This window comes from Oncorhynchus tshawytscha, linkage group LG05, assembly GCF_018296145.1.
Source record: "Oncorhynchus tshawytscha isolate Ot180627B linkage group LG05, Otsh_v2.0, whole genome shotgun sequence".
Taxonomy (NCBI): domain Eukaryota; kingdom Metazoa; phylum Chordata; class Actinopteri; order Salmoniformes; family Salmonidae; genus Oncorhynchus; species Oncorhynchus tshawytscha.
This window is the reverse complement of record NC_056433.1, coordinates 59,931,062-59,949,725: the sequence shown is the minus strand read 5'-3', so window position 1 is coordinate 59,949,725 and position 18,664 is coordinate 59,931,062. Positions and strand designations below refer to the sequence as shown.

Genomic DNA, 18,664 nt, shown 5'->3' with positions numbered 1-18,664 from the left:
ATGACAGCATGTCTAATCCACATAAATATTTGATAACTAATAAAGTGAGAGAAGTCTCTTACAAGATCCTTCACAGATGTTATCTTTGTAATAGTCATATTTCTAAATATGTAATTAATGTAAAAAAAATGAATGCAGCTTTGTGAATTGGAAAATTAAACTATAGAACATTTATTTAGTGATTTGCATAGTAAAATATTTTGGACAGATATGAAAATATATATTGCATTGTGAATTTTTTTCATTTTACTCTGTAAAAAAAACGTTGCAATATTTTTTGGATTGATTTAGAACACGCCTGAAAGGTATAAATAGCACATTCTCAAATAACAAAGTGTATCTTGTCTATAGTATAATATATTTGTTGGTGTCTCTGGTTTTATTTATTATAATTTATGTATTTTGGGGTCTTTTGTTATGTGTGATATTTCTATATTGTTTTGTACAATGTGTGTGATGTAACAACAACAACAACAAAAAATTGCAGAGTATGTTAAAAAATTAAAAACTGTTTTGAGTCAATTTGTTGCTCTCCTAGTGTTGAATGGTTACATTTGTGGCCACCTAGCCTACCCTACTATCTCCTGGTAGCTGAGCCAGTGAGAGGCTGCCAAGCCTATTGTGATTATTACCTTTATATCAGGACATTGTGTTCTCGTTTCATGGTCTTATAGGCCTATGGTTTATTATGTGTAGGTCTATGTGAGTTGTATGTTAAATGCAAGAGTCATGGATTACGTAGGCCTACAAGACAATTACAGTAGGTATAGGGTAGGTTATGCTTTTATGTTAATTTTATGAGGATTTGAGAGCCCAAATTTTGTCCCACCTACATTTTTGCTGGTCCTGTCATCAATGGATTTCTGCCTATGCCATTATGTTTCAGAAGACAGAAATGCAAAAGTGTCCCACTTTTTATGAATTATGATTATATTAATTTAGATAGACATAAAGAGCATTGGGATTGACTTTTTCTATGGAAAATTATAACTTCTGAAATGTTTGACAATCTTTCAGCTGTCAAAAGTCTTGCCATCCTGTGACGTTTGTGGTACGAGCCGTTTTTTTCCATACAGACTCCTCCCCCAGAATCTTGGCCAAGTGTAAAGATGGCGTCGGTCATGGAGGGACCGCTAAGCAAATGGACTAACGTCATGAAAGGTTGGCAGTATCGCTGGTTTGTTTTGGATTACAATGCGGGTTTACTGTCATACTACACGGTGCGTATTTTCTTGTTCTTGATAATTAATAAGCCGAAAACCTCGTGGTGTCCGGTAGTATAAGTTACCAATGCATTGCTTGTCAAAACCGGGTACTGGAGTGAGGCCTGTGTGCCAGGAGTTGGGTTTGGGAATCTCAGCTGGCAGAAAAGGGCGGCGACTTTCCGCGATAGATCCATTGTTGACCAATCATATCCATGCTGGAGGACCAACTAACAAATTAAATGCCAGTATTTTCTCTACTTCCTGGAATTCGCTAACAATAACTACGATGTGCTGTGTTCTTTTCCTTGTTGCTAGCCTGCAGCATTTGTCATCGTTGTATTTATCTCATTTTCATGCCCATGTTTTGCTGTCAGTTAGACTTAAACACGGTTGATTATTCGAGGCATTAAAAGCTACGTAGTAGGAGTAATTTATAAGCATGTTAATAAAAGGTGGAGGCAAGGTTAGCTACTAATCATGTGAAAATTACGTTGTTTTTTTCTTTTTCTCCTGGTTGCTTGCTTAACTTGATTGCCTGCGTAATAAAAGGATTGTAGAATTCACCGTTAAGGTCTACTGTCACAAGAGTCAGAGTTAGCAAACATTGCCTTACCATGCCACATCCCTCTTGTTGATTTTTTTTTTAGCTAATAAGCTTTGTCGAGGGCAGGTGTATCATTAATTGCACCCGTCATAAAGCTACATAAAGCCCCCCCACACTCAGTTGACAACCTAAGCCACTTGATTCTATCATTTAAACAGCCTGCCACTTTGGTGTGTAAACTGATGGATGAGGCTGGAGGTCTGTAACGATTGACAGGGCTATGTATGAGTTAAATATCTACGATATTTTAAAGCCAAAGAAAGGCAAACAAGCTACAGAGTTTGTTTACAAACATTCAAATGACAACAAAATGTACAGTTGCAAAAGCTACTAGTTACTGGCCTGATAAGGCATTATAGCTAAGTCAAGAATCATTGGGCATATACTCAGTGTCCAGTTTATTAGGTATACCACCCCATTCACAAAACTGGTTAGCTCCTACAGACAGTGAGTCACGTGGCTTGTTATATAGGCATTGAGGTATTCAGCTACTGTTAGATTGAACTTTAGAATGGGCAAAACAAGTGACCTACGTGACTTTGAGCGTGGTATTATCGTCTGTGCAAGGCACTCTGGATCCAGTATCTTTTAAAATATCTTGCCTCCTGGCCTTTTTCCACGCACAAGTCTCTTCGTTTACAGAGAATGGTGTGACAAACAACTCATCAGTCCTCGTCACGGATGGGCTATTGCAGCAGATGACTACACCAGGTTCCACTCCTATCAGCTAAAAACAAGAAGAAGTGGCTTAGGGGGGCACGCGATCACCAACACTAGACAATTGAGGAATGGAAAAACGTAACCTGGTCCGACAACTCCCAGTTACTCTTGTCATGCTCATGGTAGAGTCAGGATTTGGCGTAAGCTGCATGAGTCCATGGCCTGGTGTCAAAAGTGCAGGCTGGTGGCAGTGGTGTAATGGTATGGGAAATGTTTTCCTGGCACAAGTCAGGGTCCGTAGATACCAATTGAGCAACGTTTCCATGCCCTGAAGAATTCAGGCTGTTCTGGAGGCAAAGGGTGGTCCAACCAAGTACAAGATGAGTGTGCCTAATAAACTGTCCACTGAGTGTATATGTCCATGAACAGAAGGAACTTCATGAAAATATGGTCCACTGTGTCACATCAAAATGGTTCTATCTCACAGGTAACAATAAATATGCCCATTTTACTGTCATTTGCAAAGATGGGAAGGTTTCACAAAGCAGGTAGGCTAAACTCAATATCTCAATCCCTAATCAAACTATCTGCTGAACAATGTGACCCTTCAGTGAATGACCGTAATAGGGGCACTTTCGGTTACAGTGTATGTCATCTATAGCCTCAGTGCTGTCATGTTAACTTCTTGTCACACCGAACATTTGGCTTGACAATGACCAATGAAGTTGGCAAGAGCACAAACAGATTTGGGACCAGACAATGTCATATATATATATATATTACACACACACTTTAGCTATGCATGTGATACTTGCAGATGAGATGCAAGCCCAGGGCACTTACAATTCAGGTTAGCAGCTATTTTTATCAGATAATCTTGGCTTGCTATATGTATGAAGTTCCATGAACTTTCCACTGGTGAACTTGATAATGAATAAACTTAAACTTGGGGTGGAAATTTTTGTGTGAACGGAGTATGCAGAAATGATAAAAAATAAGTGTTCTTGAAACCTGTTTTGTTTTCTTCTCTTCATTTTCAGTCCAAGGACAAGATGATGCGGGGCTCTAGGAGAGGTTGTGTGCGGCTCAGGGTAAGGAACTGGCCTGTTGTTCATCGTCTGCTTGGAAGGAGAGTTTGCACCAGCTAATTGAGTAGCTATTTTTCCTAACTAGCCTAATTATTTTTTCTTTTCTTTGTCTATATAATACACCGGGGGTCCACGTCCAGCACTTCAGGGTATCCATATATATGTATAAATGCATTTTGTTTTACATACCTACAGTAGAAAAGAGGAGAATATCTTATTTCTAATGATGTCAACTTTATTTCTCAACTCCAATTACATTCACTGGAGTATCTGACATCGGCACCTGCATCGCCAGGATGCCTTGGAAGGGCTCCCTGAGCAAGAAAAGGTTAAAGACCCTGCAATACAAGGCTATTAAATATAATAACTTGCTATATGTTTGTAAAAATATTGCCACAAGATGGCAGTATTCGATGTATTCTAATTGGACTCGACAGTTACAAAATAGGATTATAATGTGGTGTTTCCTAAAGGATCCTAGCTGGCCCATTGTGTCTTGCCCTTTTTCCCCCCTTCTGTCCTAAAGGAATTAAGCATACCTAATTTAGTAGCAAATGGTTCTCAGATCTGTTTGACTTTGAGCCAAATCAGAGGTTTTACTTTTAACGCTTGACAAATAGTTTGATTGAAATGTCTTGGGGTCAAACTTGTTTAGCACATATTGTTTATGAAGTGTAGGCGTATCACACTGTGTAGTTATCTTTGTTTAGTTTTTTTGACCTGTAGTTATGGCAGGGATTTGTGAGGGATCTGATGCAAAATCCAATGTCAGAACCTGTTTCTTTTTGCCTAGAGACAATGTTAGTAAGACCTTCAAAGACATCACACACCACACATAGAAATATCTACATACAGAGTAGCTTTGAGAAAATAACATTGTCTAGATTATTTTCGATTGTTGGAGGTTTCATGCCAGCAACTAAATTTATAAACTTCTTTTTCAGTCAGATGATAGATAATTCAATTACAGAGACCTTTCTCATGTGTTTCTTGAGTTTTGTGTGCTGGTTTTAAAGGGATACGTGCATGTTATCTTCAGTACTATCATACTACTGTGCTATACATTTGACTACTTTCAGTAGTTAGTGTTTACGATTCACCTCCTTAGCTTTAGACTAAGACAGTACTGTGGATTTTACTTATGGCTCGTGGAATTTTCTCCTCAGACACATACGTAGGCTAAATGCACACCACATGTATAAACACACACATCTTAGTCTACATTATTTATAGTCTTAATTCCACTCATGGTTAGTTGAACTCGCGGTTCCTCATTTTGTCTGCCTCTGTGTGAAGCCGACAGCCGGGGCATCGTCTTTTAATGAGTCATCACATGGTGGTTCTAATGTGATAATAGATGCCTACACCTCATCAGCAGTACATGGGAAGTCTTAAAGTAACTTCCCAGAGAAAATCTAAATTTAAAAGTTAATATTTAACACACACCCAAATAATGTTGTTGACTCATCCTATACTCATATTTGTTGCCAAAGCATAATTTTTAGAAAGAACACTTCAAAAGCCCCACCTCAAACTGACCGTTTCAAAAAAAGCTTGCTATTGCCTTAGAGGATGATGTCATCCTTCTGAGGAGGATGAGCTGGCTAATCAGCGGTCTACACGCATTAATATTTTGAACGACCAGTATACGCCCACACCATTCCAAGACAGAAAGCTGCTTTTTAACATGAGTAATACTTACACATTTTTGTAAGGAAAACTCTTTCACTCATATTGTACTTAATTATAGGTCCTATTTAATAGAAATCTGGAAACACTAGACAGTTACTTTAATGCAGATTTGTGACTTATCAAACGTTTTATTTAAATAGCATATGCTTATCTTTTAATTAAATTTTTTTCAGGTTGGTTTTGACTGGCAGGCAGGTTTGAGATACTGTTGCAAGGTGCCATGCTACAGCCATAGCTCTGAAATGTTGTTCTTTCCTTCCTTCCTTCCTTCCTTGCTGCTGGTCCCTAATGTCTCTTCTCTACCCTTTCTTGCCTCTCACTCCACCCAGACACCCCCCTCCTCTTTTCCTCCTTCTCCTTGGTAGGTGTGTGATAGAGTGAACAAGAGAGAGGGATGGTGACGTCTCCTCTCTCACTGCCTCCTCTTCCTTTTTGCTTTTCCAGGGAGCTGTAATAGGAATCGATGATGAAGACGACAGCACATTCACTATCACTGTGGACCAGAAGACTTTCCATTTCCAAGGTTAGTCTCTTGTTCTTTTCTTTCTCCTCCTCTCCCTCACCTCCCACTTTGCTCGCTTCCCTGTCGTTTGTAGTGAATCCATCAATGCTGCATACTGCCGACTGCTCACATGTAGGCTCTATTTGTAGCTTGTTCTCTCTCGCGCGCTCTCGCTCTTTCCAGCCTTTTTCTTCTTGGTTTTTAAAGGAGGATTATTTTGTCGGTGCGCTAACACAAGCAGACACACACCACACACGTCGAGCTCTAGGCATTTGAATGGCTAGTCGTCTAGAGGCTAAAGCAAGATTTATTCCACAGCAAGATTCCTCTGTAATGGAAAGAAGCGAAGGAGGCTGTATTTAAAACAAAATTGAAGATTACTTGCATTTTCTACCGCCTATGGGAATAAAGAAATACTGCTGAGCTGCACTGCCGATCCACACCCTGAACACTTCAGAGACAGGTCTGGTCCCCTTCCCAGAACCCTCTCACCCCACCCCCTTCCTCCGGCCAGCAACTGCACTGACCATCCACCCAGCGGACCACTCTCCTCCAGGTCTCTAACCTCCTTCACCCTGTCACCTCCATCGCCCCCCCCCACACAGCCACCACTACCTCCACCGCCACCAGCATTCTGTCCACGGTGGGCCCATTTCGTCCACCTCCATGCCCTCTCCTATTGCTATGTTCCGAAACTGTATGCTGTGGCTCTACAATAGGAAGGGTAAGGAGATGCATGATGTCTGCATGTTGGCCTCTTGTCAGGTTGAAGGGCATGGCTCGGTGAAGCATTGGTTGTAACCTTTTCCGAGGCATTTGTGTTTGTTTTAGTAGCTTACTGCTTGGTTTGATTTTAATGTTTAATAAAAATATATATATATGTATAGTGGTTTACCATGGAAGAAGTATTGTATGGAAGAAGTATCGTATCTTTAAAAAATATATTTTTTAGGCTAAGATTAAAGAAACAATATTATGAAAGATTGTTTCTAAGAGGTGCTTTGTGAGGTCACCAGTATTTATTATGATTGTTGAGGTTGGCGAATTCTATGATATTATTATCGGTCTGATTCAATTTGAGATTAATTTCATATCAAGTTGGTCAAGTTAGAATTCTATGGTCATAACCATGTTTTCATTTTGTCTTTTGGTCTACTTGCTCTATTATGTGTATCCAGTCAATTTTATTGGAGTTCACCCTTCAAAAGATGCATTTGTGAAAAAGGATGCTCCTCCAGATGATTCCTCCAAGTTGGAAAGTAATTATAAGATTACGTGGAAAAGATGGGAACGTCACAGCCATTATACAACCCATCTAACACCCAAGCCTGTAGGTGATTTAAAAACAATTCCTATATCACAACAAGGGACATACCAATTTGCACTTGAAAAGGTTAACAAAGATGCATGTGCTACTCTCCCAGATATTGCCTGCTGGAGATGCATTACTGTTGTATTCATCCTTGTAAAGGATCCAGCTGATGTTACACACATTTATTCTGGTGTGGTGCTGCGGCAGGCAAGCAGGGGGGCTGTGTCGTCGTCGTCGGGCTATAGCAGAGCATGGGTGAGGTATGGGGTGGCCACAGATGAAGGCTGCGGAGAGAGTGAGAATTTGTATTTCTATTTAGAGGAGCATCCATAATTCATCTGGCTCTTTTCCTGGCGGAGCATCAGAGCTGCATGAGAGGCCGTCAACTCCCCCTCCCCGCTTCCCCCCCACTTCCAAAGCAGACCTTGTGTGCTAAAGAGCTCTACATGGCCCCATACAGACAAAGCTGCTTAGCCTGGGAAACTGCTGAATGCATTGGCCAAGCCCACGATGAGCAGGTCGCGTGTTGTAGAGAGGGTGTCTAGTGGTTCTGGTAATGTATGACATACCCAGTCTTTGGAGTATACAGTGGGTCCTCATTTAGTAGTTGCGTAATACCATGGCGCGGTATGCTACGGCGTGTTACAGTGCATAGTATTTACTTTTTGTCGTTGTTGCCGTTAATGCTCGTTCGAACCACCAGAAGGAATCTTTGAGGGCATCTTTATGAAGCTTGTTGGTGCTTGCTTCCTTTTCCAAATAATCCTACAGAGGTCCATGCAGGCCAGACGTTTTGATTTCATTAACCTATCTGAAAGAGCCTATTCTAAGGTTTTTAAATATTCTAGTTTTTCCAAACACAAAAATAGTGCCCAGATGATCTGTTTCAAAATATAACGTTTTCCTAGAATAACCTCTGCTCCATGCATAGCCTACTAGCAACAATCAGAAAATACCTATTTGGGAAAAATATCCTTTCTATTTAATTCTGTTGTATTCCATCATATTATTATTGTAAAATATACACAGTGTACAAAACATTAGGAACCCCTGCTCTTTCCATGACAGACTGACTAGGTGAAATCTATGATCCTTTATTGATGTCACCTGTTAAATCTTCTTCAGTCAGTGTAGATGAAGGGGAGGAAACTGGGTTAAAGAAGGATTTTTAAGCCGTAAGACAATTGAGACATGGATTGTGTGCCATTCAGAGGGCAAGACAAAATATTTAAGTGCCTTTGAACAGGGTATGGTAGTAGGTGCCAGGTGCACCGGTTTGAGGGTGTCAAAAACTGCAATGCTGCTGGGCTTTTCACGCTCAACAGATTCCCTTGTGTATCAACTACCACCCAAAGCATATCCAGCCAATGGCAGGCCAGTGGTCGAAAACAAGTCTTTGATAGGGCTATGACAGTAATTGGATAACATTGACAGTTATGACAGTGATTGTGACATTGACGGTTTTGGGTCAAGACCATCATGAAAATAAAATAAGTCAAAACCATTTAATAAAAAATGCTAAAAAAACATATGTTTTAGCAACTTTATTTTAATATAGATATACCTTACCCATAGCCCATTGTTAACTATTTGATTATATGGTATTGTTTTGCTAAGTTAGTCCATCTATTAAACCGTATACATCGCCTCCTCTTTTCGACTATCTTTTGATGCTCTCCAATCAGCAAATCCACTATATGCATGGATAGGAGAGATTCTTTGAAGGTCAATTCAGTTCTTTGAAGATGGGAGGGGGTGGGGTAAAAAGTGGGGACTGGGGCTAACTATAATACCTATACTGTAGATCCTATGGGTGGGGGTGGATGGGTATGCCTTTTTTCATTGTAACAGTAAATTGGAGGAGTGAGGTGATAAAGATGGCTCTCATAGCAAAACAAATGTAACAGCTTACGATGATGGAGAACCAGATGACTTGGACCAGTCTGTCTGCAGAATATGTGCAAAAAGTGTACCTAATGGAGAATTCCAGAACCACAAACGGGACACCGATAAATGGCGAGAACTGGCAGACAGTCTAACTTATGTAGGAATAGAAGCCCACCTTTGTAGAAATGCTCTGTAAATTTGACGGTTAACGGGGAGAAAGTACAGTATTTCTCTCAAATAGCGGTCCCTACATTGTTCAACAAGGTGGAAGTTCAGACAGCTAAAGGATGTCTTATATTTTTTTATAAATAATAAAAATTGTATTTGCACTGGTCAAGTGTAAATATGACTGGACACTTAAATCCCACTGTTTAGAAACAACCTACATGGCGGAATCCCACACAGCCGGCGGAATCCCACACAGCCGGCAACTTGGCTGACGTCCTGCGTTCGGGCTTGACTAAAATAAACTGCCCTGTATCACCACAGACACCGGGGCCAACATTGTGGCAACTGAACTGGCCTTGGCTAAATTGCTTTGGCCACAATCTCCATCTTGCCGTCACCAACGGTGAACAGCGAGAGCACACACACACAGAGGTCGGGTTCTAAGCCTATGTAGAGCCCTAGTGAAGGCCCAGATGGAGCTGAACCTCAAATCACAGCCTCATTCTGGTGAGAAATTAAGTTTAATCAGCTATAATAACCATTTAAAAGAACAAGCTATGTGAAATTATTGTTCATGTATAATTATGTTATTCAGATGCCCTAGGAAATCAACAAACAAAATAGGCATATTTCCTTGAATCATTCAAGGGCGGTTAAACCTAATCCTAGACTAAATTGCACTTTTAAACTGGACTAATTGCATTTCTCAGACATGTTTTAAAGTAGTCTGACTTTCCCTAGCCTAGATTTAAGAAGTCTGTGTTCCAGAGGGATGATTTGGAGCTAGATCTAAATAAAGGCTTAAATTGAATCTGGACAGAGGCATGTTTAACTTCAGATTAATGGATGTGTGCCCCCAGGTTGTTCTGGGCAACGAAGGTAGATGGATTAACTAGACTATTTCAATGATGATCAAAGAGCACCACCAAGGCCAGACAGAAGGGTGCTTATAGACAGGAGCAACCCACTGAATGATTTTGATTAAATCAATTCCTGTGTCCTTTTCCGTATGTACTAAGAAAATGCAGCTGACATTTGTTTGCTTGAACCAAGCCTTTCATCTGACTCTTTGGGGAAGGCCCATCCTTCCTTCCCTACAAGTTCTGATCACCTTGAGGTTTATGGCTTTTGTAACCTTCCATCGTGAAACAGGATATTTGTGTGGTGCAAGTGATCTGACTGTATGCAGAATAGTCCACAAAGACTGCAATGCTATATGTGAACTGAAAGACAATTACATCAAGTTCCCTGATGCTGCTGCCCAAGCCAACAAGAAGGTAGAGTTCTATGAATATGGGAACTTCCCACAAGTAATTGGCTGTATAGATGGATGTCATATTCCCATCGTGTCCCTCTACAGCAGATGCTGAGGAGTGTAGGATTCTTAAACTGGTTCTCAATAAATGTACACAGTGTGGGTGCTTCCAATTTCCAATTCACTTCTCCAACATTGTTGCACGTTGGAAAGGGGCAACTCATGACTCAAGGATTTTCCAAAACTCCTCTTTGTATGCTCAGCTTGAACGAGGACAACAGAGTGGAACCATAATTGGTGACAGTGGGCATGCACAGGTTAACTTGTTGTTCACCTCCTAGAGCATTGGGCCAGTAACCAAAAGGTTGCTGGATCGAATCCCCGAACTGACAAAGTAAAAATCTTTCGTTCTGCGCAAGGCTTAACACACTGTTCCCCGTGCACTGAAGACATGGATATCGATTGAGGCAGACACCGCACCTCTGATTCAGAGGGGTTGGGTTAAATGCAGAAAACTCATTCAGTTGTATAACTGACTAGGTATCCCCCTTTCCCCATCTTCATGCAATAGGACCTGAGCAACAATGAAACAACCAAGTTCATATCCTCACCAGAGGTGTAGTGGAGTGCAGGTTTGGTGTTTGAAGAGTCATTTCCAGTGTCTCAAACACATTGCACTTTCAACCTAGAAGATGCTGAATTGTCATAATTGCAACCGCAGTGCTTCATAATTGCCTTAAACAGCATGGCTGCCCAGATCCTGGCATTGAGGATGACCCAGATGTTACCATGATTGAGGCAGACAATGACAGAAATGGACAAGCCTACAGAGAGAATTTTCTCACAACAAAGATGGCTTAAGTGATTGAAGCAAACAATAGCCATGGATTGGTAACAGGTTTTTGATTCAGGAATGGAAATATCAGGACCTCGTACTGCTGATGCTTAATGTTTCTCTCTTGCTTCATAACCAACTCAACATAAAGGATTTGCATCTTCATATCATGCTTTTACATTAGCTTGTGCTCATGAACTCAGCCTCTTGTCTTTGTCCTCCAATCTTCCCTCCTGGCTGCTGCAGATGTAGGGGGCTGACCTTCATCCTCTTAAGAGAAGTCTTCTCCAAACTATGGCGATCATCTGCCTCTAGAAAATTACTACATTGCTGCCTTAGAGAACATTAGTTCTTCAAGAGTTAAGTTCATTACATTTTTATTATGGTAGTGCAAGAGATGACTGACAACATGACATATTCTCTGCAGTCTGGGGATGGCACATGTTGAATGAATGTGTCCTACCATATGAGGATTGAAACGTTCCCCCATCTAAACTGTCCAAATGATCATCATCTGGGATACCTTCCATTGGTTGCTGGCTATCAATTATCCCGGTAAAGTCCCCCAGCTCATCTGTTTCTGGTCTTAACAGTCGTAACACTCCCTACGAGCAAAAGCATTTGTCTTTAAGTAGATTTTTGTTGATCCACAGGACCTTAGAAACATGAGACAATATAGCAATTATATTAGAAATTATGTATAACATTGTTTGTTACATTTAGGCCCCACTGTTATGCAATAACTAACATTTCAAAGTGACTCTGATTTGTAAAAGTGGGCCAACAATAAATATTGTCTTAGATGAAGTTGTTGGAGCTTCCTTTTGTTTACTTTTTCATTTGAATTCATTACACATGGTAGTCCAGGCATTCTTCTCGTTTTCTGTTGAATCATGCTGTTTGTTGTCAATAATTGGGTGGTTTGACATAATTCGCTGAAGAGTGTTTTGTATATAAAATTAATCTTTTACCTCCGTCCATTGTTTGTTTTAGGTGACTTGCTCCAATTCCACACAATGCTTATGTATTAGTGTCCCATCCCGGGTTATTGTAGCATCCTCAGATTAGCACCAAGTGCACATCGTTAATCTAAGCAGGCTTCACAAAGATGAATTTGTTAGGCCTTATTTACCTTAACTGGGACTCCTTAATCTAGAACTAATACATCTGAAGTTAATAACATCTCAGAAAGTGTTTTGTAAATCTGGATTCATTTAAGTAGAATTAGCTTAGTCCTGTAACTTAAATCTAAATCAAATCACATTTTATTTGTCACATACACATGGTTAGCAGACATTTGCGAGTGTAGCCTAATGCTTGTGCTTCTAGTTCCCGCAGTGCAGCAATATCTAACAGGTAATCTAACAATTCCACAACTACCTAATACACACAAATCTAATTGAATAAGAATATATACATTATAAATATATGGATGAGCAATGACAGAGCTCCATAGGAAAGATGCAATAGATGGTATAACATATCGTATATACATATGAGATGAGTAATGCAAGATGTATGTAAACATCATTATTAAAGTGACTATTGATCCATTTATTAATGTGGCCAATGATTTCAATTCTACACCGCCCAGCAGCCTCTGTGTTAGTGATGGCTGTTTAATAGTTTGATGGCCCTGAGATCGAAGCTGTTTTTCAGTCTCTCGGTCCCAGCATTGATGTACCTGTACTGACCTCGCCTTCGGGATGGTTGCAGGGTGAACAGGCAGTTGCTTGGGTGGTTGTTGTCCTTGATGATCTTTTTGGCCTTCCTGTGACATCGGGTGCTGTAGGTGTCCTGGAGGGCAGGTAGTTTGCTCCCGGTGATGCGTTGTGCAGACCGAACCACCCTCTGGTGAGCCCTGCGGTTATGGGCGGCGTAGTTGCTGTACCAGGCGGTGATGCAGCCCGACAGGATGCTCTCAATTGTGCATCTGCAAAAGTTTGAGGGTTTTAGGTGACAAGCCACATTTCTTCAGCCTTCTGAGGTTGAAGAGGCACTGTTGCACCGCCTTCATCAAATCAAATTGTATTTGTCACATACACATGGTTAGCAGATGTTAATGCGAGTGTAGCGAAATGCTTGTGCTTCTAGTTCCGACAATGCAGTAATAACCAACAAGTAATCTAACTAACAATTCCAAAACTACTGTCTTATACACAGTGTAAGGGGATAAAGAATATGTACATAAGGATATATGAATGAGTGATGGTACAGAGCAGCATAGGCAAGATACAGTAGCTGATATCGAGTACAGTATACACATATGAGATGAGTATGTAAACAAAGTGGCATAGTTAAAGTGGCTAGTGATACATGTATTACATAAGGATGCAGTCGATGATATAGAGTACAGTATATACGTATGCATATGAGATGAATAATGTAGGGTAAGTAACATTATATAAGGTAGCATTGTTTAAAGTGGTTAGTGATATATTTACATTTCCCATCAATTCCCATTATTAAAGTGGCTGGAGTTGAGTCAGTGTCAGTGTGTTGGCAGCAGCCACTCAATGTTAGTGGTGGCTGTTTAACAGTCTGATAGCCTTGAGATAGAAGCTGTTTTTCAGTCTCTCGGTCCCAGCTTTGTTGCACCTGTACTGACCTCTCCTTCTGGATGATAGCGGGGTGAACAGGCAGTGGCTCGGGTGGTTGATGTCCTTGATGATCTTTATGGCCTTCCTGTAACATCGGGTGATGTAGGTGTCCTGGAGGGCAGGTAGTTTGCCCCCGGTGATGCGTTGTGCAGACCTCACTACCCTCTGGAGAGCCTTACGGTTGCCGTACCAGGCGGTGATGCTCTCGATTGTGCATCTGTAGAAGTTTGTGAGTGCTTTTGGTGACAAGCCGAATTTCTTCAGCCTCCTGAGGTTGAAGAGGCGCTGCTGCGCCTTCTTCACGATGCTGTCTGTGTGAGTGGACCTATTCAGTTTGTCTGTGATGTGTATGCCGAGGAACTTAAAACTTGCTACCCTCTCCACTACTGTTCCATCGATGTGGATAGGGGGGTGCAATCATCTCCTTAGTTTTGTTGACGTTGAGTGTGAGGTTATTTTCCTGACACCACACTCCGAGGGCCCTTACCTCCTCCCTGTAGGCCGTCTCGTCGTTGTTGGTAATCAAGCCTACCACTGTTGTGTCGTCCGCAAACTTGATGATTGAGTTGGAGGCGTGCGTGGCCACGCAGTCGTGGGTGAACAGGGAGTACAGGAGAGGGCTCAGAACGCACCCTTGTGGGGCCCCAGTGTTGAGGATCAGCAGGAAGGAGATGTTGTTGCCTACCGTCACCACCTGGGGGCGGCCCGTCAGGAAGTCCAGTACCCAGTTGCACAGGGCGGGGTCGAGACCCAGGGTCTCGAGCTTGATGACGAGCTTGGAGGGTACTATGGTGTTGAATGCCGAGCTGTAGTCGATGAACAGCATTCTCACATAGGTATTCCTCTTGTCCAGATGGGTTAGGGCAGTGTGCAGTGTGGTTGAGATTGTATCGTCTGTGGACCTATTTGGGCGGTAAGCAAATTGGAGTGGGTCTAGGGTGTCAGGTAGGGTGGAGGTGATATGGTCCTTGACTAGTCTCTCAAAGCACTTCATGATGACGGATGTGAGTGCTATGGGGCGGTAGTCGTTTAGCTCAGTTACCTTAGCTTTCTTGGGAACAGGAACAATGGTGGCCCTCTTGAAGCATGTGGGAACAGCAAACTGGTATAGGGATTGATTGAATATGTCCGTAAACACACCGGCCAGCTGGTCTGCGCATGCTCTTAGGGCGCGGCTGGGGATGCCGTCGGGGCCTGCAGCCTTGCGAGGGTTAACACGTTTAAATGTCTTACTCACCTCGGCTGCAGTGAAGGAGAGACCGCATGTTTTCATTGCAGGCTGTCTCAGTGGCACTGTATTGTCCTCAAAGCGGGCAAAAAAGTTATTTGGTCTGCCTGGGAGCAAGACATCCTGGTCCGTGACTGGGCTGAATTTGCCTCTTGTGTCTGAGCCGTTGAATTGAGATTCTACTTTGTCTCTGTACTGACGCTTAGCTTGTTTAATAGCCTTGCGGAGGGAATAGCTGCACTGTTTGTATTCAGTCATGTCACCAGACACCTTGCCCTGATTAAAAGCAGTGGTTCGCGCTTTCAGTTTCACACGAATGCTGCCATCAATCCACGGTTTCTGGTTAGGGAATGTTTTAATCGTTGCTATGGGAACGACATCTTCAACGCACGTTCTAATGAACTCGCACACCGAATCAGCGTATTCGTCAATGTTGTTATCTGACGCAATACGAAACATCTCCCAGTCCACGTGATGGAAGCAGTCTTGGAGTGTGGAGTCAGCTTGGTCGGACCAGCGTTGGACAGACCTCAGCGTGGGAGCTTCTTGTTTTAGTTTCTGTCTGTAGGCAGGGATCAACAAAATGGAGTCGTGGTCAGCTTTTCCGAAAGGGGGACGGGGCAGGGCCTTATATGCGTCGCGGAAGTTAGAGTAACAATGATCCAAGGTCTTTCCACCCCTGGTTGCGCAATCGATATGCTGATAAAATTTAGGGAGTCTTGTTTTCAGATTAGCCTTGTTAAAATCCCCAGCTACAATGAATGCAGCCTCCGGATAAATCGTTTCCAGTTTGCAGAGAGTTAAATAAAGTTCGTTCAGAGCCATCGATGTGTCTGCTTGGGGGGGATGTATACGGCTGTGATTATAATCGAAGAGAATTCTCTTGGTAGATAATGCGGTCTACATTTGATTGTGAGGAATTCTAAATCAGGTGAACAGAAGGATTTGAGTTCCTGTATGTTTCTTTCATCACACCATGTCACGTTGGCCATAAGGCATACGCCCCCGCCCCTCTTCTTACCAGAAAGATGTTTGTTTCTGTCGGCGCGATGCGTGGAGAAACCCGCTGGCTGCACCGCTTCGGATAGCGTCATTCCAGTGAGCCATGTTTCCGTGAAACAAAGAACGTTACAGTCTCTGATGTCCCTCTGGAATGCTACCCTTGCTCGGATTTCATCAACCTTGTTGTCAAGAGACTGGACATTGGCAAGAAGAATGCTAGGGAGTGGTGCACGGTGTGCCCGGAGAGCTGGAGCTGCTGGAGATTACGCAATAATTTCGACGGAGGACACCAAGCGAGCACCTGGTAAATGTAGTCTCTTATGGTCAATCTTCCAATGATATGCCTACAAATATGTCACAATGCTGCAGACACCTTGGGGAAACGACAGAAAGTGTAAGCTCATTCCTGGCGCATTCACAGCCATATATTAACTTTCCACCTTCTCCCCTGCTGTCCCGTTGATGTGGATAGGGGGGTGCTCCCTCTGCTGTTTCTTGAAGTCCACGATCATCTCCTTTGTTTTGATGACGTTGAGTGAGTTTATTTTCCTGACACCACAGGAAAGTGCCCTCACCACCTCCCTATAGGCTATCAAGCCTACTGCTGTTATCATCTGCAAACTTGAGTGGAAGCGTGCATGGCCACGGAGTCATGGGTGAACAATTAAATTCTATACAGTGACTGAGCAAACAGTTAATGGCACAAGCAGAGCATATCCCTCGTGAGTGTGCATATTCACTGTCTATCATTAGTTCATTGTCACTTGAAAGCTGTATTAAAAAAAGATTCTGTAGAAAATAAATATTAGCCTAAATGATGAATATCCATTTTACTCATCACATTAGGAATAGAAGGCTTCAAATTTTGGGGGATGAAAATTAGCTCCCCCTACTCACGCGCCGCCTATGAGCAGGACATTGAGGCCTAAATGCGCTAATGTTGTTCCTTTGCTAATTCTGAGCCCCTCCCCCTCCATCGAGTACTGAAAGTATTAAAATAACATGTATCCACCAATCCAAAGAGGGGAATAGGTGGGAGTTTGAAAGCCCGCTCTTCAACTCTGTGGACAAAGAATCCCATTGTTGCTCTGTCAGAAGGGCTACAATTTTGGTATTTTATTAGGATCCGCATTAGCTGTTGCAAAAGAAGCAGCTTCTCTTCCTGGGATCCATACAAAACACAATACCTAATGACATAATACAGAACATCAATGGACAAGAACGGCTCAAAGACAGAACTACATAAAAATAGTTGCCTTCATAGCAATGCATACACAACTATCTAGGTCAAATAGGGGAGATGCTTTGTGTTTTTAAAATCAGGTTTGCTGTTTTATTTGAGCAATATGAGATGGAAGTTCCTTCAATTAGGGCTCTATATAATTCTATTCCCTTTCTTGAATTTGTTCTGCATTTGGGAACTGTGAAAAGACCCCTGGTGGCATGTCTGGTGGGATAAGTGTGTGTCAGAGCTGTGTGTAAGTTGACTATGCAAACAATTTTTGGGATTTTCAACACAATGTTTCTTATAAAAAGAAGTGATGCAGTCAGTCTCTCAACTCTTAGCCAAGAGAGACTGGCATGCATAGTATTATTATCAGCCTTCTGATTACAATGAAAGCAAAATGTGCCGCTCTGTTTTGGGCCAGCTGCAGCTTCACTAGGTATTTCCTTGCAGCACTGGACCACACAACTGGACAATAATCAAGATTAGTCAAAACTAGAGCCTGCATAACTTGCTTTTGGAGTGTGGTGTCAAAAAAGCGGAGCATCGCTTTGTTACGGACAGACCTCTCCCCATCTTTACAACCATTGAATCTATATGTTTTGACCATGACAGTTTACAATCTAAAGTAATGCCAAGTAATTTAGTCTCCTCAACTTGTTCAATAGCCACACCATTCATTACCAGATTCAGCTGAGGTCAAGCACTTAAGGAATGATTTGTACCAAATACAATGCACTTAGATTTAGAGATGTCCAGGACCACTTTTACTGGCCACCCATTCCAAAACAGACTGCAACTCTTTGTTAAGGTTTTCAGTGACTTCATTAGCTGTGGTTGCTGATGCGTATATGGTTGAATCATCAGCGTACATGGACACACATGTTTTGTTTAATGCCAGTGGCAAGTCATTGGTAAAAATAGAAAGAGTAGAGGGCCTAGAGAGCTGCCCTGCGGTACACCACACTTTACATGTTTGACATTCGAGACCCTCACATTAAAGAAAAGTTCTATTAGATGGCTCTGAATCCACAATATGGCAGAGGTTGAACAGCCATAACACGTTTTTTTCAACAACAGGTTATGGTCAATAATATCAGACTGCACTGAAATCTTACAGTACAGCTCCCACAATCTAATTATTATCAATTTCTTTCAACCAATCATCAGTCATTTGTGTCAGTGCAGTGAATGTTGAGTGTCCTCTATAACGTGCTGAAAGTCTGTTGTTAATTTGTTTACAGAGAAATAGCATTGTATTTGGTTGAACACCATTTCTTTCAACAGTGTGTTATGAGCTGGCAGCAAGCTTACATGTCTGCTGTTAGAACCAGTAAAGGCCACTTTACCACTCTTGGGTAGTGAAATTACTTTGGCTTCCCTCCAAGTCTGAGGACAAAC

At 41.9% G+C, this 18,664-nt stretch overlaps 1 protein-coding gene across 2 annotated transcripts in view; it reads left to right on the top strand.

Moving 5' to 3' along the window:
- The first annotated feature begins 1,067 nt into the window (after nucleotides 1-1,067).
- The window catches only part of osbpl9 (oxysterol binding protein-like 9), a 47,977-nt gene continuing 30,380 nt past the window's right edge, over nucleotides 1,068-18,664 (top strand). For both annotated transcript variants that reach the window (XM_024421628.2, XM_024421627.2), the window contains exons 1-3: nucleotides 1,068-1,220; nucleotides 3,510-3,560; nucleotides 5,694-5,772. In XM_024421628.2, coding sequence (XP_024277396.1) covers nucleotides 1,110-1,220; nucleotides 3,510-3,560; nucleotides 5,694-5,772 — 241 coding nt within the window. In that variant the 5' untranslated portion in view covers nucleotides 1,068-1,109. The remainder of the gene's footprint in view (nucleotides 1,221-3,509; nucleotides 3,561-5,693; nucleotides 5,773-18,664) is intronic.